Source organism: Oratosquilla oratoria, chromosome 40 (genome assembly GCF_046742065.1).
Source record: "Oratosquilla oratoria isolate Oo_2021 chromosome 40, ASM4674206v1, whole genome shotgun sequence".
Taxonomy (NCBI): Eukaryota; Metazoa; Arthropoda; class Malacostraca; order Stomatopoda; family Squillidae; genus Oratosquilla; species Oratosquilla oratoria.
The window spans coordinates 8,455,050-8,478,152 of NC_134816.1; the positions used below are offsets into that span (position 1 = coordinate 8,455,050).

Here is a 23,103-nt window from a genome sequence, read left to right on the forward strand (position 1 = left end):
CACAAAAGCTTATAAAAAAATAAAAAAAAAACTGGAAAACATAGAAGGGATACAACATAAACTACTAAACTGGATGAAGGATTTTTTTGCATACATATACCAAAGGCTTTTTCCCCCTACAAGGGGGGTAGCCTAAAAGAAAAAGGCATAGAAACCACTCCCACCCATTCCATTTCCTATATATTCCACTCCCCTCCACCCTCCTCCCTCCCTCTTATCTTGGCACCTCCTGGGTGACGGGTCAGTCCTGCATCCTGTCCACTGCCCTGGGTCAGAAGCAGTGTTGCAAGACACAGTGTTCTGGGTGGCTAATGAAACTAAGGAGGCACAGTTTAACATATAATATAAAGACAATTGGCACGAACACAAGGGACAAACGTCCGGTTGTTACAGACGTCACGAGACATCTGACGCTACTTTTTCCCGCCAATCTCTCTACCCACGCCTTGCGGGCATTTGATAAAAATAATAAGTACTACTGAAATAATATAAATACATATTACAATATAAATATACAAACACAATGCTCGGCCCGCGCCCTCGGTGCCCACACCGAGCAACCAAGAAAAACTGACCGAGGTAGACAATACAATTACAGACAAGCCACACACAAACCACACGCACAAGTGGCTGACAGAAGTGTGACACACATGAAACTTAAGCACACCCAAAACATTACACAAATACATATACATAATTGAATACATAAACAACATATACAAACACAAAAAAAAGGACATAGAACTGGGTAAAACAGAAGAAATACAAGTAGTATATACAACAATTATACATACACAATGATAAATGTACTGGCGCCAGTAAAAAAAATAATCAGGGCAATTGCCGGACGTCCAGGACATGAAACATGAAACAATACAAAATACACAATATACAAAATACACATGAAATAGACAAGAGACATAGGACAATGGGAAGAACAAAACACCATTGGCAGAAAAATAACAGTTGTAAACATAACAAAGATTACATCCCCCACCACAGGTACGCCAAACCCAATTGAGTCTGCGCCAAGAAATTACATAATGTACAATAGTAAAGGCTAGGGGGTACAAAACTTCACAATCCAAATACATACAAATACACACAAAGACATACAAGAGGCTCACTCGATCACTTCGTGAACGTAGATGATACGAGTGGCCTACAATGGGAACATTGAGTGTTGGGGGAGGTAGGGTGAATGCAGGTAGGGGCACCTGCGTCTTTTTAAGCCTGTCGGAATGGCAAATCTCACTAAGACCCGTAGATGGGTCAAAAACCCTGAATTTGTTGGGATGGAGCTGTTCTGTTACTAAAAAGGGACCTGTGAATTTACAATTTAGTTTGGACTGGCGGTCCGGCATGCTCCTAAAGACATGATTCCAAACAAAGATGTTTACAGGCTTAGCACGACCATGTTGGTGTTGTAACATGTCAGCCTTGGAAATAACAAGTTTGTCCCTAACAGACGCATAAATGTCATGCAGCACATGACCCTGAAGTTTACTATAGTCATCTACATTGTAGAGGGGACGAGCTGGACTGTCAAGCATGTCATAAGGGAGTCTTTTTTTTTTATCCAAAGACAACATAATGGGGCGTTTTTCCCGTGGAAACATTTATGGTGCTGTTGATACAAGCACTAACATGGGGAAGCCAATCCTCCCAAGACTCATGAAAATGACTAGCAAGGTGACGTAAGATCTCCAAAAATTTTCTGTTCGTCCTCTCTACAAGACCATTGGACGCCGGATGATAAGCGGTAACAAATGTTTGTTTAATGCTGTAACGTGCACAAATGCCTGCCAAAACCTCGTTCTTAGATTCAGCCCCATTATCACTAAGGAGCACTGAAGGAGTGGTGTATGGACACAACACATGGGAAACTAAAGCATGTGCTACAACTGGTGCAGATTTGTTACATAAGGGAGCTAGGACCACAAAACGACTAAAATGATCCACACATACAAGGACATACACAGAGCCCTGTGTGCTACGAGGCAGTTGCAAAAGGTCTATAGCTACAGTCTGAAAAGGGCGAGAAGGAATAGGGTACTCTAAAATGGGAGCAGTGCTTGTAGAACCTTTGTTCTGGGCACAAGAACTACACCGGGCCACATGAGAGGCAATGTCTAGTCGCATTTTAGGCCAATAATACTTCTTCCGTGCCATAGCCAGAGTTTTGTCATGACCTGGGTGACCAGCCTGAGGGGCATCATGAGCAAGGGACAAAACAATGGGAACTAGAGACTCAGGGATCACTAGCTGCGCCACATCCTGCTCAAACACTTCCACATTACGAATGAGAACTTCGTCCTGTAGGGAAAATTGGTACAGAGGTACTGGTAAAGCTGGTAAGGTGGAATCATCACCAGACTCCAAAGCATAAATGACAGCAGACCAGACAGGGTCTTCACGCTGAGCTTTTACCAGATCCTGCAGGGAAAAGTTTTCAATCACGATAACAGCAGCAACAGGGATATTCCGTGAAAGTGCATCAGCAACATGATTAGCTCGCCCGGGCAAATGCTTTAGGGTTGGATTGAATTCCTCAATCGTGAGGAACCATCTGGCTAGGTGACCTGACAGATTCTTTCCTTGAAAAAGCTGAGTGACAGCAGTGTGGTCCGTGTAGACTGTAATAGGATATCCAAAAATGATATCACGGAAGTGCTTTAAAGCCCACACCACAGCCAGGGCCTCTAAATGAGTAACAGAGTAATGGGACTCAGGCTTGTTAAGAATGCGACTAGCATATGCAATAACATGAGGTCTACATCCTTCTACTTGTTGCATAAGTACAGCTCCAATACCTGTACCAGAAGCATCTGTACAAATAGTAAAGGGGATACTATAATCAGGGAAAGCCAATACAGGTGCTTCAGTAAGAGCAAGCTTCAAAGAATCAAAACTTGTCTGATGGACATCACGCCACTGGAAGGAAGAGTCCTTCTTGAGAAGGCGAGTGAGAGGGGAAGCAATTGAAGCAAAGTCTTTAATGAATGCACGATAGTATCCTGCAAGTCCAAGGAAGGACCGTACATTTTCAACCGACTTCGGTGCAGGGAAGTCTCTGACTGCCTTGATCTTTTCACCAGTGGTATGGATACCATGTTTGTCTACAACATGACCTAGAAACTGGATACTAGCCTTGAAAAAGGAACACTTGGGTAAGTTGAGTTTCAACCCAGCTTCAGCAAACCGTTGCAAGACCATGGACAACTTAGGAAAGTGGCTCTCCACATCTTTGGAAACAAGAATCAAATCATCCAGGTAAACAAAAAGTCCATTCCCAATTAAGCCATGAAATATAGAGTTAACTAAACGCTGGCAAGTCAAAGGAGCATTCCGCAAACCCATGGGGCAACGAAGCCATTCATAGTGCCCATTGGGAGTCGAGAAGGCCGTGATCTTACGAGACTTCTCCTCCAGGGGTATCTGCCAAAAACCTGCTTTTAAATCTAAAGTGGTGAACACTGTATTACCATTGCCAATGGACTGAAGAAGCTCACTTAAGATAGGCAGAGGATAATGATCAGGAAGAGTGACCTCATTGACTTTCCTATAATCAACCACAGGACGAAAAGATCCATCCTTCTTAGGCACCAGGAGAAGAGGCGAATTCCACTCGGAGTGGGACTCCTGTACAACACCTTCACTCAACAAATCGTCAACCAAGGACTGGGCTATAAGCCGACGAGAGTGAGGCAACCTGTAAGAGGGGACGTAAACAGGACGAGTGCCTGGCTGAAGGTCAATTCTATGAACCACACGATCCGTAACCCCTAACGGATCACCTGGTAAAGCCAAAGCCTGACGGAAAATCAGTTTCGCCTACAAATGTGGTGAGCTCAGAAGCTACACGAGCAGGGTCACGTGTTGGGGGAGACTGTAGAACAGAAGCTGCTATAATAGGTGAATCCTGGAAAGCAGCAACGCGTACCACCTCAAAGGAGCCTAAGTGACTGCCAGGAGAGAGAGAAATAGGAGCACCCGTGACATTGGTTACCATCGCCGTGGTAACGTGATCCTCACGAATAGTGGAGAGAGTTCCTTCTAGGGCAAGCCGACGAATACGAATAGAGTCAGGCAAAGAGAGAACGTCAGACCCAATTGGGGCACCTGAGACGCTCACTGGAACTCGAACAGAACTTGAAGGTTCAATAAGATGATCTCCCACAACAACAGCAGCACAATGAGCAACAGGGGCAGAGCGCTGAGAAATTGGGACAGGCACATGTGCGGACTGGTCAAGCACAGAAGAATCACAAACAGAAACTGGCCTATCCGAAGCAGAGATATCAAATTTGCAGAAAGTCACTACACGGCAACTAGGAGAAATATCTATGCTATGAGCTGTAAGAGCATCAATACCCAGGAGGCAATCACACTTAAGAGCAATCCCAGAGACAACAGCAAAAGTGACATTGAATACTGTAGCATGCGAGGAAAAATGTAAAGGAAGACAAACTGATCCAAGAACAAGCAAGGGAGAACCTTGCACAGAATGCAAATTATTACAAAAGGGAGATAAAGGGAGATTATACAATTCCCGTAAAGCAAAGTAAGCCTTTCTACTTAACAGACTACGTTCTGCACCAGTATCTACAGTGAATGAAAGAGGCGTATCCCTAGTAAAAAATTGAAAGGTAAATAATTGAGAAGATTCAACAGCCACAAAAGGAATTATTTGAGACCGAACATTGCTGGTCAACTCTTGGGGTTGGGAAACATGCGCTGGGGAAAATGGGATTGACGAGGCTGGTGAGAAGTCTCATCCCTAAGTTTCAAAACCTTGAAACATTGATCAGTCAAATGTTTACACTGACCATGAATATGGCAATAACTGAGTCTACTTGGAGGCTCTACTCTGGAATGGTCATGCGATTGATTAGAAGAAACAGTAGGTACACTCCTACTAACAGGGGACAGTTTTGACTTGTTTACCTGGCGCCTACGGCGGAAACAAAAATCGCTCGAATGACCAGACCTGTTACAAAAAGTACACAACAGGGGAGGGGGTGTAACTCTAGATTGAGGGGAACTAGGAGTAGAAACTGTAGACTGAGAGAGTTGAGGAGAACAAGGGAGATGACCCTGTTGATGAGCATTGCTAATACACAAAGAACTAGATGGGACTTCTCTCAGTTTACGAGAAAGTTGTGATGCAAAAGACAATAGAGTTTCATCAGGCCTATACTTGAGAGAAGATGCTGCTCGTCTCTCAGAAGGCACCAAAAAAGGATGTACAAGAGAAACTCAATAATAAGACGAAATCTATCTACAGAAATGTTACCTTTCTCTACCCAGTCCGACTGGGACAATGACTCGAAAGCTTCAACAGCAAGGATACTGGCCTGAGCTTGCGCACGGCGATAATCCAGAGTACCCAGTCGGGATACGAGAGTATCAGCCAGTTTGAAGCACCAATGGAACGCACCATCACCAAGAGTATCTGTGAAAAGTTTAAGAAAGTTAGATCGAAAGGTGTCATAATCATAGTTCAGAAGTTTAGGATCTAAACACGAAGCCGAGAGGAGCTCTGAAGCAAGAGAGCGGGGCACAATCTGGGGCCTCACAAAGGAGATCTGTTCAGGCCCCGTCGACACATTCGATTGTACGATTGCATCCTCGCACTGGCGGATAAATTCAGCCGCCCCATAATGATGATCTTCCCCCGAAAATTGCACCACAGTTGGGTTTTGATGCAGTAATGTTACCCTATTACCCATTGGCTCAGATGAGCTTGGCGGACTGAGAAACGAAGGCCTCGATTTAGACATGGTGGGAGATGATAACTTTGTCCCTCTTCTTAGAAGCATATGAAAACACTAACACCAAACAAATACAACACTCTAACGCCAGTATGAAATAATGTAAAAAAAAAAAATAATATAGTGAATCACACGGACATGACATAAAATATACTTTACAGAAACACAAGCATTGACACTACCAATGCAATACATAGACCACAAGGAAGAAAAATTATATTACGACCGTAGGGAACACATGCGTCGCAGGCGATGAAGGTCGTCCGGGGTAACATTCAAGGGACGCGAATGACGTCACCACAAAAATTTATATAATTCATACAAACATAATTTGTATAATTCATACAAACATAATATATATAATGCATACAAACATAAGCATTGGAAAACAGAAACAATGCTATACATAAATCAATAATATAATAATACGTAAGTACATATACGTAAATAAACACAAGCGTCGCCGAGCGACGAGTCCAACAATCAAGGTAATACAAGCGACGCCAATGACGTCACTAACACGGGCCGGCGCGCGTCTCGAAGCCGGGAGATGCCCGGTCTTCACAGATTTAACTTTGGCATCCTATTGGAGCAAATAAACTGTCTAATTCACCATCCAGGTGCAATTTCCGCTGAGGGTACCCAAAGGAACACACAAAGCAATAATCAGGACTGGCGATGATGACGTCGAAGGAATAGCAGGAAAAAAAAATCACCTGACGGCAACAGGCCTGCGCCGAAATACAACTGAAGATACAGTGTCCAGAGCACTATAATGTCTATAAATATGTAAGGTCACTGAAAATACCTGAGCTGTAACGAAAAAAATGGGGAGAAAACACAATACGAGCCACAAACTGATGCGCACACTAGCCGGCAAATTAAAGTCACTAATTGTACTAGTCTTTGTAATAAAATGAGTCGCTAATCATTTATACCACTGCCACCAAATGTTCTGGGTGGCTAATGAAACTAAGGAGGCACAGTTTAACATATAATATAAAGACAATTGGCACGAACAAAATGGGCAAACGTCCAGTTGTTACAGACGTCACGAGACAACTGACGCTACTTTTTCCCACCAATCTCTCTACCCACGCCTTGCGGGCATTTGATAAAAATAATAAATACTACTGAAATAATATAAATACATATTACAATATAAATATACAAACATCGTGCCAACACAACAGCACATCCGCAGCAAGGCCGCTTCATAAATTTGGCGACACCCCCTCTCCATCCCCCCATGCAGAAAAGGAGAAGATGGGGAGAAATCCCTTCGGACTGCGTCAAATTTTTCTCATGCATATTTCCTCACCCCCCATCCCCCACCCACTCCCCCTCATGCATCACAGCATCATCTATACACAACCCCTCTCCATTCACCCCTATCTTCTGATCTCTCTTTTGTAATGCCCCTTTCACCCCATCCATGCATCTCATCCTAGGACGCCCCCTCATATTCACTCCTTCCACCTCTGCCTTCCACACTTCTTTTACTAATCTTTCTTCACTCATTCTTTCCATGTGTCCAAACCATCCCAATACTCTTTCATCAGCCCTATCTCCCAGTTCCCTTTCCACCCCTGTTCTCCTCCTCACCTCCTCATTCCTTACTCTATCCAGTCTAGTAACCCCCATCATACTTCACAGACATTTCATCTCAAACACATTCAAACTCCTCTCTTCCTCTCTTATGTTCCATGTTTCTTCCCCATACAATTCTGTTGGCACAATCACTCCTTCATATAACCTCCTTTTAGCATCCATTCCCAGATGTCTATTTCTCATTACACTTTTTAATCCACCAAGGCATTTACTCACTTCTCTCAATCTACATTCTACCTCCACCCCCACTTGCACCCAAGTATCTAGAACTACCCACTTCCTCCAGTCTTTCACCCTTAATGCTCACTTCCAGCCTGCTGTCACTCTCTCCCCTTGTACATCTCATCACCTTACTTTTACCCACATTTATCTTCAGCTTTCTTTCACACACCTTCTCAAACTCTGTCACTAACTTCCTTAATCCCTTCTCTGATCCTGCTACAAGCGCAGTGTCGTCAGCAAACAACAACTAGCTCACCTCCCACTTTTCTCCATTTTCTTTAATTATCTCCAACCCCTGACCCACTACCCTTGCATTCACCTCTCGCACCACCCCATCCATGTAAAGATTGAACAGCCAGGGCGACATTACACATCCCTGACAAAGTCCCGCCTTTACCTCAAACCATTCACTCTCTCCATTTCTAATCCTAACACAAGCTCTACTTCTCTCGTAAAAACTCTTGACTGCTCTTAACAGCTTTCCTCCTATCCCATATATCTGCAGTACCTCCCACAGTGCCTTCCTGTCTACCCTGTCATAAGCCTTTTCCAGATCCATAAAAGCCCAAAAAACATTCTTACCTTTTCCTATAGCTTTCTCACATATCTGTCTTACCACAAAAATCTGATCTACACAATCCCTACCTGTCCTAAACCCACACTGTTCCTCACCAATTACTACCTCTCTTCCTCTCCTAATCCTCTCAATTCAAGACCCTCCCATAAGCCTTCCCAACTACACTCAACAAGCTGATCCCTCTGAAACTACTACACTCACACTTGTCCCCCTTTCCCTTGTAAAGCGGAACTATACAGGCACTCCTCCAGTCCTCTGCCACTCTACCCTCTCTTAAACAAACATTAAATAACCTCACCATCCAGTCCACCATAACTGTACCTCCTTTCTTTAGACATTCTGCATGGCATCCATCCAGACCAGGTGCCTTACCTGCTCTCATCATCTTAACAGCTGCTTTCACTTCATCCTTCCCTATTTCTCCTCCATTTTCCTCACTCATCACTCTCATTTTCTTAGCGCTTTCCACTGCATCTACCTTTCCCTCCCTCTCCTCCTTCACATTTAGCAACTCCCTAAAATACTCTGCCCACCTTCCTCTCACTGCCTTCTCTTCCATTATTATCTCTCCATCTGCACCTTTTACCTTTTCTTCTCTACTTGATTCGCCTCCTCTTTCTCTTTTAATTTCCTTCCAAAACATATTTTTATTCCTTTCAAAATTTTCTGCATGCAAGGAAAATGAGGGTAATGCTCGGAGAAAGAGTTCAGCTTGGCAGGTGATTAGTGGAGTTCCATAGGGATCAGTATTGGCTCCAATAATGTTTACTATTTAAGTGAATGACATGGAGAAATATGTGGAATGTTACATGAGCTTCTTTGGAGATGACGCTAAATTGCTGAGGAAAGTAAATACTGAAACGGTTTGTGAATCACTGCTGAGACCTGAACATAGTTTAGAAATCGAGTCAGAATTGGGAAGTAAACCTCATCATCAAGAAATGCAGCATAATGGAATTTGGAAAAAGTAAAAAAAAAAAAAAAAAAAAAAAAAAAAAAATCAGGACAATATAAAATCAGAACAAAGGAAGTAAAAACATGGAATCTGTAAAAGACCTGGGAATAATCACAAATGACATGTTCCCTGATAAACGGATAAACAAAATTGTTAAATTGTTGGATAATACTACAGCTTGCTAAGATCAATAAAGGTGGCTTTTACTTATTTGGACAAAGAAATGGTAAAAAGAAAAAAAAAAAGAAAAACACAAGTAAGGCCTAGACTGGAGTATGCTGCGACACTATGGTCACTCAGTACCAAAAAGAATATAAAGAAGATTGAATCTAGAGAGCAACTACAAAGATGGCCCCAACACTTTCAGACCTGTCATATGAGGAGAGATTATTAACACTGAATTTACTGACTCTGGAAAAAAGAAGAGAAAGAGGTGACCTGCTGACCATCTCCAGAATCATGAAAGCCATGGAAGTCCTTGATAGAGAGGACTTACTAAATTGGGATAAGAGAAATACAAGGGGACATGAAAAGAAACAAAAAAAAAATAAACAGTTATAGAAGAAACTAAAAAAAAAAAAACAGTTTTCCACAAATAGCAGTGGATGTTTGGAACAAACTGGATGAAACAATTGTGTGTGCAAAAACCATACACGAATTTAAGAGCAAGCTAGACACTGTTAGATACAAAGACGGGACACCATGAGCATAGCTCCCCTTCCTGTAGGATACAACTAGGTAAAAATTTAAACCCTCCTCCTCTAGTATGTTCCATGTTTCTGCCCCATATGCTGTCAGCACACTCACCCCATTATACGATCTCCTCTTAGCATCTATTCCCAAATGTCTATTACAAAGGATTACAAAGGCGGAGCATGCCGACAGGAGATCTTTTGATCCATATCTAGGTCGGATGCAAAAAAAAAAAAAAAAATAATAATAATAATAAATAAAAACTATAATAATGTAAATAACAAATAAAGTACATAAATAAATGCATAGGTATAGTTAAAATAATAAACAAACAGGTAAATAGTAAATGATAGTAAATTGACATATAACTAATAATAAATGAAAATCAGACAGACAAATTATAACAAAACAAAAACAAATAATATAACATAAATCATAATCATTACAGCATCTTACTTAGGTATTTATCTAAATGATTCTTAAAGCTTCGAACTGAACTACATTGCACTACCTATGCAGGAAGTTTATTCCATTCATTAACTACACGGTTGGCAAAGTTGTTTCTACCTACTTCCAAATTGAATCTATTTCCGGACAGTTTGAGACCATTGTTTCTTGTCTGATTCTCATTCAATGTGAAAATCTGGTCACTTTTGATGTTGTCAATTCCCTTTAAAACCTTAAAGACCTGTATCAAGTCACCTCTGAGTCTACACTTTTTTAGGGAAAACAGATTCATGTGCTTAAAGGTCAGATATCAACAGATATACCATTCGCTAAAAATCATCGTATTGCTCGAAAAAGTACTTTTTAAAAGCATACAAATAAAGTTTTTACCTATTACCGAAGAATTTATTCAGAAAATTCACTTTTAATTGCGCCTCGCATACCACTTTTCCGAAGTCTAGATATTCAGAATAACAATATTGTTTGTTTGGCAACTGTGACGTCACGAACGCGGAATTCCCCGAACCTTTCCCGAAACGCACGGGCAGAATGTTTCGAATAGCAGATGACGCAATGAAATGAAGACAAAACTGTTTTTTGCCAAATTTGATAAGATGTAGATGGTGGAATTATATAGAATACCGTCAGTATGTTTTTTTATGTACATTAAACTGTAAATACAAAAAGTTATGGAAGTCTTGATATCTGACCTTTATAGGTCAGATATCAAGACTTCCATAACTGCCCGCGAGATTTAAGTCCCGTACTGAAGTGGTTAATGAGATTCGGTGACCATACGGAAACAGCATATTCCAAATGTGGACGAACTAACACTTTTTAATCCCCCAAGGCATTTACTTGCTTCTCTCCATCTACATTCTACCTTCACCGGCACTCCCTTTCCTGCCACATGCCTCCTGCCCCCAAGTATCTAAAGCTATTCACTTCCTCCAGCCTCTCTCCCTTAATACTCACTTCCAGTTTGCTGCCATCCTCTCCCCTTGTACATCTCATCATCTTATTTTTACCCATATTTACCTTCAATTTCTTCCTTTTGCACACCTTCCAAACTTGGTCACTTTCTTAATCCCTCCTCTGATCCTGCTACAAGCACAGTATTGTCAGCAAACAACAACTGGTAATATCTCTCTTGCTTTTTTTTTTTTTTTCCTCCCCCCTGCTCCAATCCCCTACCCATTACCCTTGCATTTACTTCCCACACCACCCCATCCATGCACACATTGAACACCCATGACAACATGACAAATCCCTGATTAGACAGTAGTGTGAAATAAGGGATGTGGGAATTGGGACTTATCTGGCAGCAATAGATTTGTGAGTGTAGCAAAAATCATAAAAATCTCTTTGAATCAGTATAGTAGAGCCATATGATTTATTGACTATATATATTTGTTTCAAATTGTTTTCCCCTTATACAGGAAGAGAAAGCAACATCAGAGTTGGCCATCGATCGCAATACGAGGCTTCTGCTGTTCAAACTAGTAAACAATGAAATTTTGGAGTCCATCAATGGAATTGTTAGTTCAGGGAAAGAAGCTGTAGTGGTGCATGCTATGGGAGGAGTGTAAGTTTTATTTTAATTTTGTTCACTTAAGATCAGATTTTAGAGCCATTTTCAAAAAGTTAATGTCAGCAGTGAATAATGACTAAGAGAGGATGTTGTCATTGTCATATTCAGTCATACATTGTTATAGATGTACAAGGTAATGTATTGAAAGATTCTTGATACTCTTAGATAATGTAAATAATTTATGTTGGTGGAACATCTGTCAAATAGAAAAGAGTACAGAGCAGGAGTGAATGGAGAAAAATGTAAATGGGTGAAGGGATGACACAGGTCAAAGGGATGTTCTTCCTATATGCTTCATATACAGTAATGAAGCAATGGGGGTAAACCAACTCCAGTTGTAGGGACCTACTGCAAAAGAGTTTTGCCTTGCTGCATTACCTTTAGCCAAGGTGCAGAGATGGGAGGGGTGGTTGAATAGGATTTATTGGTGTATTATTGATGAAAGGAAGGATAGCAAGAGTTATGGATGTCCATATTCATTGGGGAGAGAGTGCGGGAATATCAGAGCAGATGATTTTTTGGCAGAAGGTAAGTTGAGAGTAGAGGATAGGTTTAGAAAGAGGAAAATGGTGGAAGGTAGAAAGAGGCTTAGAGTAAACATTTTAAAAGAGAAGGAAAAGGAGCAGGAGTATAAGGAGAAGCTGAGAGAAGTGTGGGAGGTGGTGGTGAAGGATAGAGTAGAGGTAGGAGTGGAATGGGTGTGTTTCAAGGAGGAAGTGACAAGGTTTGCAAAGATTTTATGTGGAAAGAGAAGGATGGGAGGGAATAGACAGAAGGGTAGTAAGTGGTGTGATGATGAAGTGAAGCTGGTAGTGGATGAGAAGTGAATGTTTAGGGGTTGGTTGCAAAGTAGGACAAGAGAAACATATGAGAGGTAAAAAACATAAGAAAAAGGAAGAGAGCAGATGTAAAATGGAATAGGAATATGACAGAAGACTGAAAAGAATAAAAAGATGTTTTGGAAGGAAGTTAAGAGAGGAATGGGAAGTAAGTCAGACAGAGGAAAAGGTAAAAGCTGCAGATAGACAGATGCTAATGGAACTGAAGGCAGTAAGGGGAAGATGGGTAGAGTATTTTAGAGAACTGTTGAATGTAGAGGAGGATAGGGAGGGATTAATTGTGATAGTGGGAGACAATAAGAAAAGCATGGTGATGGGAGAGGAAAGTGGAAGAGATATAAGAAAAGATGAGGTACAAGTAGCTTTGAAAATTATGAGAACTGGTAAGGCACCTGGGTTGGATGGGTGCCATGTGAAGTGTCGAAAGAAGGGAGATACAGTAATAGTGGACTGGCCTAAAAGGTTTTAATGTGTATCTAAGGGAGGGAAAAGTGCCAGAGTACTGGAGATATGCTTGTATAGTTGTACTTTACAAAGGAAAAGGGTACAAATGTGATTGTAGTAGTTTTAGAGGGGTCAGTTTGGTGAGTGTAGTTGGAAAGGCGTATGGGAGGGTTTTAATTGAGAGAATCTGGAGAGGAACAGAGTAATTGGTGAGGAGCAGTGTGGGTTAAGGAAAGGTAGAGGATGTGTTGATGAAATTTTTGTGGTTATGCAGATTTGTGAGTAGGCTTTGGCGGAAGTTAACCTCTTCACTGTGGGGCACATCGCACGTCTGGCAGCATTAGCTGCCAGGCGTGCGATGTTGCGTCATGATAATCACATTATAAAAAATAAAGTCACTATTCAAACGCTCGTTCTCTTTCACCCATGAATTTTGATAACCATAGAAAATATGATGAAGCCAGTTTAGAGAGAATGAGGGTCATCCAGGTACGACTACAATAAATATAATCAAGACGCCGACGTCGGCATCATCGCATACCCACTTGCTCCTCGTGACGCCTACGTAGGCATCACCGTATGGAAGTGGTTAAGGATGTTTTTTTGGGACTTTATGGATTTGGAGAAGGCTCATGACAAGCTAGACAGGAAGGCACTGTGAGAGGTATGGCAGATATATGGGATTGGGGTAAAGCTGTTAAGGGCAGTTGAGTTTTTACTAGAATAATAGATCGTGTATTAGGATTGAAAATAGAGTTAGTGGTTTGAGGAAAAGGTTATGTCACCATGGATGTTTAATGTTTGCATGGATAATGGTGATATGGGAAGTAAATATGAGGGTAATTTGCAGGGAACTAGAAATGGTTAAAGATAGTGGAGAGAAGTGGGAGGTGAACCAGTTGATGTTTGCTGACTACACTGTGCTTGTGGCAGGGTTAGAGGAGGGATTCAGGCAGTTTGTGATGGAGTTTGGGAAGGTATGTGATAGGGGAAATTGAAGGTAAATGTGGGTAAAAGTAAGGTAATGAGGTTTACAAGGGGAGAGGATGGCAGTGAGTCTTAAAGGAGAGAGGCTGGAGGAAGTGGACAATTCAGGTATATGGAGATGCATGTGGCAGGAAATGGAGGAATGAGGACGGAGATAAAATGTAAATTGAGAAAATCAAGTAAATGTCTTGGGGGAGTGAAGAGTGTCATGAGAAATAGGCATGTGGGAATGGATGCAAAGAGAGGATCATATTAAAGGGTGATTGTGCGTACAACACTGTATGGGGCGGAGATTAGGAATCTTCCACAGCATGGTTCCAAGCAGGCAAGACGAAAACAAACACTTTACAAACTTTACACAATGGAGCACTGAGAGTAATAATAGGAGGTGCATAGCTGTGGCCAAAGCCATCACCTTTACCCTATATGCATGGACTGTTGAAGAAGTTAGCAGTCACTGCTGGGAATTGGAGAAAAGTGTGGGAATCAAATGCACAGCTAAGCAAATATGAGACCAGCATGCTTTCAATTACTCTGCCAGCAAACTCCAAAGTAGTAACAGGATGCACTAGAACCACCATAATTGAAACTTGTATACAAAAACAAAAACCTTGCCCATAGAGCACCACAAAAAAATGACAGGAATGCAGTACTATGCCAGAACCCTTAAAACCACTCACTCTTCACACTACAATTTACAAGCACCACCAACAGGATTCAACAAAAATCTACACCATCACCATACTACTCAAACATCTATAACAACCTACTTCCTATACTACACAAAACAGAGACGGGACTGCTCGGACAGACAGTCTAGGGAACGACAACAACAACAACAACTACACAAAACAGCCACACAAAAACACATACACACTCAGATCACTAAACAAGCTCTTGAAGACAGACCACCGAACTCCATACTCCACCAACAACCCCCAGACACAAGTCCCCCCCCCCAAAAAATAAATAAATAAAATAAAATAAAATAAAATAAAAGATCCCACACCTGATGAAAATCACAGTAGACCTGCACTCTGGACACCATGCAGCATTAAAACAGTATCAACATGGAATAGGCCTGCCCACAGATTGAAACTCCAAGTTCAGCCACCACACAGAGGACACAAAACACATTGTACACGATGAGTAGGCTGTGGTACTCAAAGTGACCAGTAAAGTTTTCCATTTCTTGAAGTGGGTATAGTTTTGGCATAATGGAGAAAGTGAAAGAAGAAAAAATAACAAATAAACCAACGAAGAGAGGATTAGACGTAAGTATAGTGGAGAGCCCAAGAGGTGTGATCCCCAAGAGACACCAAGGAAAAATCAAAGGTGGGAAAATAAGCGTTTTTCAGGATTTAAAAGAAACCCAAGCAAAATAGGCAATAGCTTAGACATAGATAGAGATATTAGATATAGTAATGCATTAAGGAATCGTGAAGTAAATGATTTAATGGAAGAAATCATAGACTTAAATGAGATTATTGAGCGGTTCTTAGAGAATTGATTACGTTGCAAAAGAGTAATGAGCAAATGATCAAAGAACTAGGCAACCTAAAGAGCAAAATTGAAATCCTAAAAAGAGAAAACAAAAGAATGAAAAATGAGGACAAAAAAAGAAAACGAAGAATTGAATAAGGAGCTCAAAGAACAATTACAAGCAGTGACCGGAAAGGTGGAAGAGTCAATCACAGAAATAGACCTCACTGAAATAAAAAATCAGTGGGAACAAGAAGAGGAAAATAGAAAAATATCCTTTAGTGAAATAGCACAAAAACAGATGGAAAATACAAAAACAGTCATAAAAGTGATTAAAGAAAAGGAAAATTGAGTGAGAGATACAGTTGACAAAGGTAAGTGCATTGTGGCCCATGGTATGCAGGAAAAACATGATATGTATACATACCAGAGAGAAAAGGAGAAGGAAATAGCTTAGGAAATTTTGAAAGAAATACAGGATGAAGGACAGAGGCTTGATAAAAAAAATTATGAAATCCACTGGATAGGCAAATATTAAAAAGAAAACAGACCACTGGAAATAAAACTAAGAACTCAAATGATAGCAGAGGAGATATTATCAAAAGCGGTTAAATTGGCAAACAGTGAGAAATTCAATCATATATTAATACAAAAGGAAATGAGTGATGAGGAAAAGGACAAAGACAAAGCTCTCAGAATTGAAGCCAATGACAGAAATGAGAAAAGAACAGAGATAGGAAAAAATGAGTTTTTTTGGAGAGTGCTGGACTTGAGACTGAAAAAATGGTACATCAAAAAAATGGAAACTTAAACCAAAAAAGGAAGGATAATATGAAACTAAAGGTGGCATACACAAATATTGATGGCATCATCTCTGGAATCAATTAACTAAATGACTATCTAGAAATGGAAAAACCTGATATGGGAATTGTGGAGACAAAACTGAAAGGAAATATATCAACAAGCATAGTGGGACAAGGCCTATACAACCATTGGGTGAAAAATAGATCAGAAAAGCAGGGAGGAGGTGTCATGATATTGACCAAAAGGGATCTAAATGTCACAAAAATATATGAAGGCTAAGGCAGTGTAGAACTAATTATGATCAAAATTGTAAACAAAAGGATGAAAGGCAGAAAATTTGTTGTAGTAAAAACACAGGCTTGGTCGGATAGTGAACATTCTAAATTACTGGAAGACACATTGAATGCACCAAATGAGTTACTAAAAGAGGATGGAAACATAGTAATCATGGGCAGTTTTAATGCAAAGGATATAGTTTGGGAAGAAATGATAAAAGGGGGAGAGGATCATTGTAGCAACATCCTACTAGGTATGACCATCGAATACACCCTAACTCAATGGGTTAAGGAAAATACTAGATATAGAAACAATGAGGAACTGTCAAAACTAGACTTAATATTAACTTCTGAACCAGATATTGCGAACAAAATGGAGTACAAAACACCAATTGGAAAGAGTGACCATATACTAATAGAGTTTGAATTAAAAGAACAGGCTTACGACAGGGTAGACAGAAAGGCACTGTGGGAGGTTTTGCGGATATACGGGATAGGAGGAAAGCTTCTAGGAGCTGTCAAGAGTTTTTATGAGAGTAGTAGAGCTTGTGTCAGGATTAGAAATGGAGAGAGTGAGTGGTTTGAGGTAAAGGTGGGACTTCGTCAGGGATGCGTTATGTCGCCCTGGCTGTTCAACTTGTACATGGATGGGGTAGTACAAGAGGTAAATGCAAGGGTAGTGGGTCAGGGATTAGAGATGGCTAAAGAAAATGGAGAAAAGTGGGAGGTGAGCCAGCTGTTGTTTGTGGACGACACTGTGCTTGTGGCAGGATCGGAGGAGGGATTGAGGAAGTTGGTGACAGAGTTTAGAAGAGTGTGTGATAGAAGAAAGCTGAAGATAAATGTGGGTTAAAGCAAGGTGATGAGATGTTCAAGGAGTGAAAGTGACAGCAGACTGGAAGTGAGCAGTAAGGGAGAGCGACTGGAGGAAGTGGATAGTTTTAGATACTTGGGTGCAAATGTGGCAGGAAAAGGTGGAGTGAAGGTAGAATGTAGATTGAGAGAAGTGAGTAAATGCCTTGGTGGATTAAAAAGTGTAATGAGGAATAGACATTTGGGAATGGATGCTAAGAGGAGACTGTATGAAGGAGTGATTGTGCCAACAGCACTGTGTGGGGCAGAAACATGGAACATAAGAGAGGAAGAGAGAAGGAGTTTGAATGTGTTTGAGATGAGGTGTCTGAGAAGTATGATGGGGGTTACTAGGCTAGATAGAGTGAGAAATGAGGAGGTGAGGAGGAGAACAGGGGTGGAAAGGGAGTTGGAAGATAGGGCTGATGAAAGAGTATTGGGATGGTTTGGACACATGGAAAGAATGAGTGAAGAAAGACTAGTAAAAGAGGTATGGAAGGCAGATGTGGAGGGAGTGAACATGAGGGGATGTCCTAGGATGAGGTGGATGGATGGGGTGAAGGGGGCTTTGGGGAAGAGGGGAATGCCTGTTGAGGAAGGATGGGAGAGGACAGAAGACGGGTGAATGGAGAATGGTTGTATATGGATGATGTTGTGATGCATGAGGTGGAATGGGCGGGTTGATGGGGGGTGAGGTAGTATGTGTGAGCAAAATTTGATGCAGCCCGAAGGGATTTCTCCCTGTCTTCTCCTTATAGCATGGGGGGATGGAGAGGGGGGGTCGCCGATTTAATGAAGCAGCCTTGCTGTGGATGTGCTGTGACTTGCGACACTGCTTCTGACCCAGGGCAGTGGACAAGGTGCAGGGATGACCTGTCATCTGCGAGGTGCTAAGATAAGAGGGAGGGTGGAGGAGTGTTGAGTGTATTCAGGGATGGAATGGGTGGGAGTGATTTTATGCCTTTTCCTTTTTGGCTACCTCCCTTGTAAGGGGGAAAAAGCCTTGGTATATGTATGTATGTATAACAAAAGGTGCAGCGAGGCTAAAGACAGAAGAGACAAAGCCTGGAAAAAATGAATAAAAGAAGAAAAAAAAACATCTAAATGGAAAACATGTATAAAACTTAGGAATGAATATGTGAATACACACAGGAAAGAAAAAAGAAATTAAGAAAAGGATATTATAGACAAATGTCAGGCTCAACCCAATTTCTTTTACAGATATATTAATGAAAAACTAAAGGATAAACACAAAATAGGGAAATTGCGTAAGGAATATATAGATGATACAGAAATGGCAGAAGTCATGATCAGACATTTCAGGTCAGTTTTTACAATTGAGAGCTCACAATTTTGGGAAGATGGAAAACAAGAAAGATCACCCAAAATGGAAGAAATAAAGGTAACACAAAAAGAAATAAGAGATCAAATAAAAAAAACCTAGATGTCAGGAAATTGCATGAACTAGACGGAATTGCAAATTGGATACTGAAAGAGTGTATAGATGAACTGACAGACAAACTATACAAGATAATAGACTCCTCAGTCAAAGAAGGAAAGGTACCACAAGATTGGAAAGATGCAAATATAGTACCAATATACAAAGGAGGAAATAGGGAAGACCCTACAAATTTCAGACTGGTATCCCTTACAAGCACAGTAACAAAAATATGTGAAAAAGTCATCAGAAATAAATGGACCAAACACTTGGAGGAAAATAAAATAATAAACCCTAAACAATTTGGCTTTAGAAGGGGAAGACGTGTACCACAAACTTAATTTGCTTTTACTCGAGATTAATTGAGATAATACAAAAAAGAGATGGCTGGGTAGATTGCGCCTTCTTGGATTTGCAAAAGGCATTTGATGAGGTACCACATAAAAAATTGATAAGAAAAATTGAAATGATAGGGATACAGGGTAAGCTGCTAGAATGGATGAAGGACTTCTTAATTGGAAGAAAAATGAGAGTGGTACTTAGAGTAAAAAATTTGAACTGGGAAGATGTGAAAAGTGGAGTCCCGCGAGGCTCTGTATTGGCTCCTTTAATGTTTACCATATATATAAATGATATGGATGAGGGAGTAAATTTTTACATGAACTTCTTTGTGGACGATGCCAAATTACTCAAGAGAGTAAAAACTGAAGAAGATTGTAGATCGCTACAAGAAGACCTAGACAAAATATGGGAATGGAGTCAGAAATGTGAGATGAGCTTCAACATTAAGAAATGTAACATAATAGAATTTGGAAAAAGCAAAAATAGAGTATCGGGCCAATACAAAATTGGAAACAAAGAAGTAAAAAAAAGTCAATTCTGAAAGGGACCTGGGAATAATCATCTCAAGCGACTTGACACCTGACAAACACGTCAAAAAATTATTTGGAGAGACTTTTAACTTACTAAGATCAACAAAAGTGGCTTTCGACTATTATACGAAGAGATGGTTAAAAAAATAGTTGTTACACTGATAAGACCTAAACTAGAATATGCTGCAATAGTATGGGCACCCAGCGCAAAGAAGAACATAAGAAAATTAGAAAGAATCCAAAGAACAGCAACAAAAATGGCACCTACACTGGCAAATCTGACATATGAACAAAGATTGGAGAAACTATATCTGTCAACACTGGAACAGAGAAGAGAAAGAGGTGATTTATTGACCATTTACAGAATTATGAAAGGGATGGAAATCCTCGATAGAGATGACTTATTGAAGTGGGACATAAGAGAAACAAGAGGACATGAAAAGAAACTAAAGAAGGACACTTATAGAAGAGACCTGAAAAAGAATGGCTTCCCACATAGAGTGATTGATATCTGGAACAAACTGAACAGAGAAACAGTGAATGCCAAAACTATACACGATTTTAAGAATAAACTGGATGTGGATAGATACGAAAACGGGTCACTACGAGCGGAGCTCTCGTCCCGTAAAATACAACTAGGTAGGTAAATACTACAATGTCCCACACCATAAAAATCCGAAGATGACAACACAATATATCTTTCCTGAGTGACTTGTGGTCCTGCCTGAAGGCCATAGGTCTTTTGTAAGAGAGACCAGGGGAATGGATTGATTGATTGTTAAGTAGTATTTTGTTAAGCCATCCTTTACTTGTTGGTATGGTTTGTGAATGGAATGACCCTCTTTGAATCTGTTATTTTGGTAAGATGGGTATGTATGATCTAATTCTTTGTCCAAGATCAATCTTTCCATCACTTTAGAAATGGTAGAGAGGAGAGAGTAGAGTCCATAGGATGCTGGGTTTTTAATTAGTCATAGGATGGGGATTATGAAGTTCTTTTTTCCATATTGTTAGGATGCCATCATGCAACTAAAAATTATTGAAGACAACTGTAAGGCCTCCTGCTACCAGGCTCAGATGTTTCAGGTGGTAATTTAATATCTTCAGAACCTTCTGTGTGAGTTTTCAATTTTATTGACAACTATCTCTGTGTCTGCTGGAAAAGGTGGGCCAACTTCTATCTTTACCTTGCATATCTGTTTTGATATTACTTGATTTCTGGTGTTGTACTGGTACTGACATAAATGCACACTACAAGGAGGTAGATATGGTGATGATGGGCAGAGATTTAGAGATGGTCAGAGATAGTGAAGGGAAGTGAGAGGTGAGCCAGTTATTTGCTGATGACACCACTTGTGCCCGGGTCAGAGGAGGGTCTTAGATGGTAAGTAACAGAGTTTTGGGTTTTGGAAGCCCCTTTCGGGGGTCCAGGTAGTAGGACTCCTAATCCCATCCCCTGTCCCTTTTTTGTCGCCTTTTACGACTCAAGCGGGAGAACTTGGTGGTAGCATTCTCTTCCCCCACCACATGGTCGGCAAAAACAGAAAATGAATACTCAGAGAAATGGTACAGGACAGCAACAAGGGGTTGGTATATGTATGTATGTAAAAGGAAACTGATGAGATGTACAAGAAGTGAGGGTGGAAGTGAGCTGGAGGCAAATCTTGATGTAGAGAGGTGCCAAGAGTCAGAAAGTATATTTTTATTTGTTAATATTACTTTGCATATGTTGTAATGCAGAGAGGTAAGAGCCAAGAGTCAGAAAGTATATTTTTATTTGTTAATATTACTTTGCATATATTGTAATGCAGTAATGGTGATGGCAACCTATTTCTCCAGGTATGAAGAAAATCCGTTACCATCTGAAGTCATAGTTAAAATTTTCAAGACAACTCTGACCAACTTCAAGACAAGGGAACGCTACATAAGAGAAGACTATAGATTTAAAGACCGTTTCTCAAAACACAACACTCAAAAGGTAAATGGCTAATTGTTCTTTGTTTTTAGATATTTAACAAGAAGGTGGATATGTGTGTATTTACCTAGTTGTATTTTGCAGGAGAAGAGCTATGCTCGTAGTGACCCGCAGTTGTATCTTTCCACATCCAGTTCTTTCTTAAAATCATGTATAGTTTTAGCACTCACTGTTTTCTCTTTCAGTTTGTTCCATGTATCTATTACTCTGTGTTTGAAAGCTGTTCTTTTTCAAATCTTTTCTGTAATTGTCCTTAAGTTTCTTCTCATGTCTTCTTGTATTTCTTCTGTCCCATTTAAGTAAGTCATCCCTATCAACGATTTCCATCTTTTTCACAATTCTGTAGATGCTGATCACCTCTTTCTCTTCTTTGTTCCAGATTTGATAAGTTTAGTTTGTCCAATCTTTGTTCATATGTCAACTTCCTAAGTCTTGTGCCATCTTTGTCAATGCTCTTTTATTTTTTTTTTTTTTTTTTTTTTTTTTTTTTTCTAGGTGTCCATAGCTTTCTCCATACAGATGAAGGTATTACCAGTGAAACTAGTATTTTCTTTACCATTTCCTCATCCATGTAGTCAAAGGCCACTTTCATTGATCTTATCAAATTGTAAGTTTCTCCAACTATTTTGTTCACATATTTGTCTGGTGTCATGTCATTTGAGATAATTACTCCTAGATCTCTTTCTGAGTTTAATTTTGTAACTTCCTTTGTACCAATTTTGTATTGACCAGATATTCTATTTTTACTTTTTCCAAATTCCATCATACTACATTTCTTAATGTTGAAATTCACTTTGTTCTTTATACTCCATTTCCAGCTTTTGTCCAGGTCTTCTTGAAAAGATTTGCAATCTTCTTCTGTACTTACTCTTTTCAATAGTTTCGCATCATCTACAAAGAAGTTTATATAACTTTCGATGCCTTCATCCATGTCGTTTATATAAACAGCAAATATTATCGGAGCCAATATGGAGCCATGGGGGACTACTTATCATATTTACCCAATTTGAGTTCATTTCTCTAAGTACCACTCTCATTTCTCTTCTGTTCAAGAAGTCTTTCATCCATCCATGCCAATAATTTTCCCTGTATTCCACCTATTGTTTCAATTTTTCTTTGTAGCTTTTTGTGTGATACTTTGTCAAAAGCCTTTAGTAAGTCCAAGAAGGCACAGTCTGCCCAATCATATCTTCCTTGTATTATTTCTACCAATCTTGAGTAAAAGCATATTAAGTTTGTAGTACATGATCTTCCACTTCTAAATC

The 23,103-nt window shown here is 40.2% G+C and overlaps 1 protein-coding gene across 2 annotated transcripts in view; it reads left to right on the forward strand.

Moving 5' to 3' along the window:
• Nucleotides 1-23,103, forward strand: part of LOC143020631 (serine/threonine-protein kinase RIO3) — a 130,169-nt gene that overhangs the window by 65,050 nt on the left and 42,016 nt on the right. For both annotated transcript variants that reach the window (XM_076177119.1, XM_076177118.1), the window contains exons 7-8: nt 11,719-11,864; nt 21,703-21,841. In XM_076177119.1, the coding sequence (XP_076033234.1) occupies nt 11,719-11,864; nt 21,703-21,841 (285 nt within the window). The remainder of the gene's footprint in view (nt 1-11,718; nt 11,865-21,702; nt 21,842-23,103) is intronic.